The following is a 5,224-nucleotide window of genomic DNA, read 5'->3' as shown; positions in this document are numbered from 1 at the left end:
CGGTTACGCCTTCTTTCTTTGCGTGAATATTTGGGCGGCGTTATGCAAATCTTACCACATCGTGATGTAGATATGTGGGGGCGTGTTAGAACGAGCCGTTTTAGGTAGGCGTTGTTGACTCTTAACTTTTATAAAGAATATCTCTTTGGATTTGAGACTTTAGTCTTTGCAACTTTACAGATCTTCTTTATGCGCCAAGAGCTTGTAACACTCCAAAGAGAAAGGAAAAATTAAAATCGCATCATATGACTCCTTTAAGAGGTTGATTTATAATGGTTGCCTTGTGCATTGAGGCCAAAGTCGCAGCCTATTCAATTCTGATATAATAGCCTACCAAATTTAGCATTTTAATGAACAGTATTTTTTAAACTGTTAGGAATAAACTAGGGCACATTTTAGAAATAACTGACTTAAAACCATGTTTTAGCTGGTGAAAATGCTAGCGTTCTAATAATTTTGGCCACCACTGTATATTATCAGAGGAAATGTGTTTCCATTTGAATTTGCTTTTTAACATGTAAATAATTGCAGTGCTTCATTGTAGGTGGTGAGCTTTGCCAGCCTGAAATTTGACCGCTCCTACAGCTGGATGGTCCTGTGTGTCCTCTGGTGCTCCATAGCTCAATCAATCCTGCTCCCCATGTTCCTGTGGGCTTGTGACCGCTACAGAGCAGATGTCAAGATGGTCTGGGAGAAATGTGTGGCCATCATGTCCAATGATGAAGTGGACGAAGGTAAGGACCTCTGAGCTTCCTTAAGCATGTTCCAAGGAGAAAGCAATGCTATGTTCAAAATAACAAAGTATTGTATTACTTACATCCTGCTACACCAATGTTTATTTTAAAAGAATATATAGGACAATGCAAAGTATACAGCAATAAATATTTGTAAATTCTAGTATTAAATTGTTTTCACATAACTTCACTCAGCAAGATATCGGGAGATTACTAGTTTGAAATAAAATGTAAAATTACAGAGAACTGAGCTTTAATTTTGATGACAATAGTAGATCATCCTGCTGTCATGTGCATAGGGTAAATGATCTTAAAGATTCACAGTATGTATAGTGCATACACAATTTCTTTCAAGTAGTATTTATAGTGTGTAGTATTTGTTCAGTGGTATTCATACACAGCCTCAGATTTTAGAGAGGGAGTGGAAATAGAAAGTAAAAAAAGATTAATACTTCAGGTTTTTTTATTTTAATTTATTGGTAACAATTTACAATCAGTTTCCATTTGTTAACATTAGTTTACTACATTAGTTAACATAAGCTAACAATGAAAAATACTATAAAGCATTTATTAATCTTACTTAATGTTGATTACAGGATTTACTAATACATTATAAAAATCAAAAGTTGTATCTGTTAATGTTAATTTAATGGACCTGTGCTAACATGGACAAACAATGAACAGCTGTAACTAACACAAACAAAGATTAATAAATACTGTAACAAATGTATTGCTTGTTGTTAGTGTTAATTAATGCATTAAATATAGTTAACAAATGGAACCCTATTGTAAAGTGTTGTCATTTTATTTTATTTATTTATTATAAAATAATATTTTATAATAAATATTTATTTATTTATTTATTTGACACATTCATTACTACTGTGTTTGGGGGGAAAACTTGAATCTGCTAGGTCAACCAATGATGATTACAGTCATTGGATTTATCATGTGACCTTCATTTTGAGATGGATGGATATTATTTTCATCAAAGAGTCTCAATATATTTTGACTTACACTCAAAAAGAAATATATATAACTGGAACACCTGCTAAGATGCCTTTGGAGTGAACTCCACTACAGAAGTTTTGCTGCAAAGTTGCTTTACTCTCAAGTAAAGTGTCACAGAGTTGCATAATGTCACTACTCCTTGGACATGTGACCAACGGCCCCCTGCGGATTTGCAGGACCACTGGCCAAAATACCAACGTTACAACAGGAATTGTTACTACAACAAAACTTGTAATTTTGTATTAGCCACTGCTATCATCAAAAAAATAAAATTATTAATTAAACAAAATTACATAAAAAAGCTTCATGCACCCTTTCAAGAAGATTCCATATTACATTACTGTGATTTTACGGCAATAACAACAGTACTTTGGCAGAAACAATGGTATTTTGGTTGCAATATATAGTAACATTGCAATTTTTAAACTGTAGGTAATATTCAAACATGTAAAAAACAATGTAAAAATATAAAAACAAGGGGTTTTCTGGATAAAAATTACTAGAGGTCACATGATAATTATATAATTAATATGCTTCATCACAAACTATTAGTGAACTGAGGCTGTCAGTATGTATTGATGAATGTAGGTGTTAAGTGTGTGACTTTGCTGTTAGCTGTATTTCATTGCCCTTCCTGCTATTTGGCACGCTCCCATTTGCAATCATAAGGAATATGTGCAAGAAATGGATTCTGTGATCTTAATTGTACCAGTGCTCTGCTTCTTTCCAGACGGTTTGCCTTGTGTAACTCAACTCAGTTGTATGTATAAGGGTTGCTTCTTGTACTTGCGTCTCACTCAAATGCATGCTAAGCTGCCTGTGCTAATAGCTAATCTCATCTGTCATCCCGCTGTGTGCCCCCATTTTGCCTTAAGATCAGCATTTCACATTGCCCTACAACTGATTTTATAGTAAAACAAAAATTGTTTGTACCCCTCAAACAATCTTTTGCCCCAAAACATATTTTAGGGAATATGTTTAAACGACAGTTTGCTCTAGCTGCAATCTATTAGCAAATAGTGACAGTCAGTCGCGATTTTCAGTACGAGACACTTCAGTGGATCCTAATGATTTCACATGAAGCATTTTTTTTAGAACCTCAAATTCTAACGAGGACACCGAAAATCTGAAAAAAGGGAATTGTTTTTCTTCTTTTTTTTACCTATTCGTCTGTCTGTCTGTCTGTCTGTGTATTTTGAGCACACTGATTTTTAATCCTGATACATATATATATGCTTTCTGCGTTTGCAGAAAACAGCCAGGATGGAGGCATTCATCCGGACTTAATATTTGACAGACCATTTGACTATAGCTCTGCTGGTGATATCATGACGGTAGACCGTATTGCCAAGTACGAATTCTCAACCTTAGAAAGGGGGGGCCCCCAGGGTTATCCATTGAGGGAGCTTCAGGAAGATAAAATGCACTATTTGCAGGTATATTTCCATTAATTTTGTTTTCTTTATTTCTAACTAAAATGTGCATGCTGCAATGGCCCTCCACCTCAGTATTTACAAAAAACTTATGGTCACTATATTATTGTCAACACTCCTACTGGAATCATTTTACATTCCTGTTGTGTGACCTATTAGATATTGAAATTGGAGACTTTTGTTTTGTGTGGATTTTTTTTTTTGGAAAATATGATCTAACAAGCACTTTTGTTTCTTCACCCCAGTGGTATCTTGGTATTTTTTTATGCAGTTTTTTCTACTGTTGCAGGGCTCATGTGACGAGTGCCACTGATGCCTTTTCAGTTTATATTTTAAAGTTAAAAGCTTGAAGTCATTGCAAATTTAAATGAATAAAAAACACTAGTCTGAATGAAAAACACGCTCAGTATGTCTGACTGATCAATTCCCTTGATATTGATACTATGACATTTATTTTGTTCGTTGTATATTAGTTGTAGAGGCCCAGCTGATGTGTGATCTGTGTAGGAGTTTATACTTTCATGGCACAATCCAAATTTAGATTGATCTTTTGAATGTAAAAAGAATAAAGAAAATAAAAATCAATCCGATTATTTGAACCACTTCCACAAGGAAATAGTACTATAAAGTAGGGCTGGACGATATGGCCAAAATTGATATCACGATATATTTCTTAATTTCGGTCGATACGATATAATTCCGATATCGATATGAAACTTTTCTGAAGACAGTCGGTTCCCTTCACAGATACATTTATATAAAACACCCGCGACATTTTTTGATTTTGAAACGTGCAGTGCTCATGTTTATTCAACGAAGTCAAACGGCACAAATAAATCAATGTATGGGAAACACTGGTAATGTATATCGAAATATCGGAAATGTGTTTAAAAATCATATCACCGTTATTGAAAAAAATTATATCGCGATACATATTGATATTGAATTATTGTCCAGCCCTACTATAAAGGCTTACAAGGTGATTAAGAATTCATATAACAGGCTGCCAGTAGATTTTAGAGCTGTGTAATGCTTCACTTCAAACGTTTAACCTTTTTACATTCAAATGATTACTTCACACACAGCCCATAAGTGCTCACATGTAACCTCCACATGTAACTTTCATTGACCTTTTATATATCATCCATTTTTCTCTGTGTGTAAATAATTGACCAGCTATTAAAAATAAGCCTGTCTGGAATGAAAATTTGGATTTGGAGGTTAAATGTGGAGAATATGCCATAAATGTGTATGCCGAACACTTCCCAAAGCTCTGTTAGGCGATCTGCAGTGCTTGACTGCTTTCCATTGCTGATTTTATTGCTATATACATTGCACGAAACAACTTTTGAAGTTCTCTTCAAAGTTTATTGAACTACCATTAACATTGTGTGTGTTAGATTTGTTTCAAAGACGTTCGGCAAAAAGACAAAAACACTGATGCGCATTGATAAAGAACTCAAAGCTGATGTGTCTGCTATAGAAGATTATCAACTTTTTAAACTACTATTTCTGTAGAAACAATGTTCTTTTTCAATTTCACCAGTGTTTTGCATCATCATCATCAGTATTGGAATGCCATAATAATTGGGAAGTACAAGCTGATTTTGTTTTTGCTGTCAAGCCATTCAGGCTTATAGAACATTAAATGCTGCCAAACAATAATATTTAAGACCGTCTAACAATTGTGATGTAAGTCCATCTTTATCTTTATATGCCAAAAAACACTTTTTTTTTTTTATCAATGGGCAGTATATTTAAAGCAAAATGACACGCTTTTATAAAATAGACATATCATTTAAATCAGTTGAGTAACAAGTCTTAAATAAGGCCAAATCATAAAAAAGTGTTAACTTAAGTCCTGTAGCATAATATAATATATAATTAAGCTTGTGTATTAGTTGATCTGTTTAAAGGGGTCATATGATGCGATTTCAAGTTTTCCTTTCTCTTTGGAGTGTTACAAGCTGTTCGTGAATAGATAAGATCCCTAAAGTTGCAAAGACTAAAGTCTCAAACCCAAAGAGATATTCTTTATTAAAGTTA

General features: G+C 33.9%; 1 protein-coding gene across 1 annotated transcript in view; it reads left to right on the top strand.

The window, feature by feature from the left end:
- gpr153 (G protein-coupled receptor 153) overlaps nt 1–5,224 on the top strand; it is a 27,078-nt gene that overhangs the window by 19,788 nt on the left and 2,066 nt on the right. The window contains exons 4-5 of the mRNA XM_016576648.1: nt 545–734; nt 2,997–3,181. Of these exons, the coding sequence (XP_016432134.1) occupies nt 545–734; nt 2,997–3,181 (375 nt within the window). The remainder of the gene's footprint in view (nt 1–544; nt 735–2,996; nt 3,182–5,224) is intronic.

This window comes from Sinocyclocheilus rhinocerous, unplaced genomic scaffold (assembly GCF_001515625.1).
Source record: "Sinocyclocheilus rhinocerous isolate Xijiao unplaced genomic scaffold, SAMN03320098_v1.1 scaffold5768, whole genome shotgun sequence".
Taxonomy (NCBI): Eukaryota; Metazoa; Chordata; class Actinopteri; order Cypriniformes; family Cyprinidae; genus Sinocyclocheilus; species Sinocyclocheilus rhinocerous.
The sequence above is the reverse complement of the archived record's forward strand: the minus strand, read 5'-3'. Positions and strand labels throughout refer to the sequence as shown.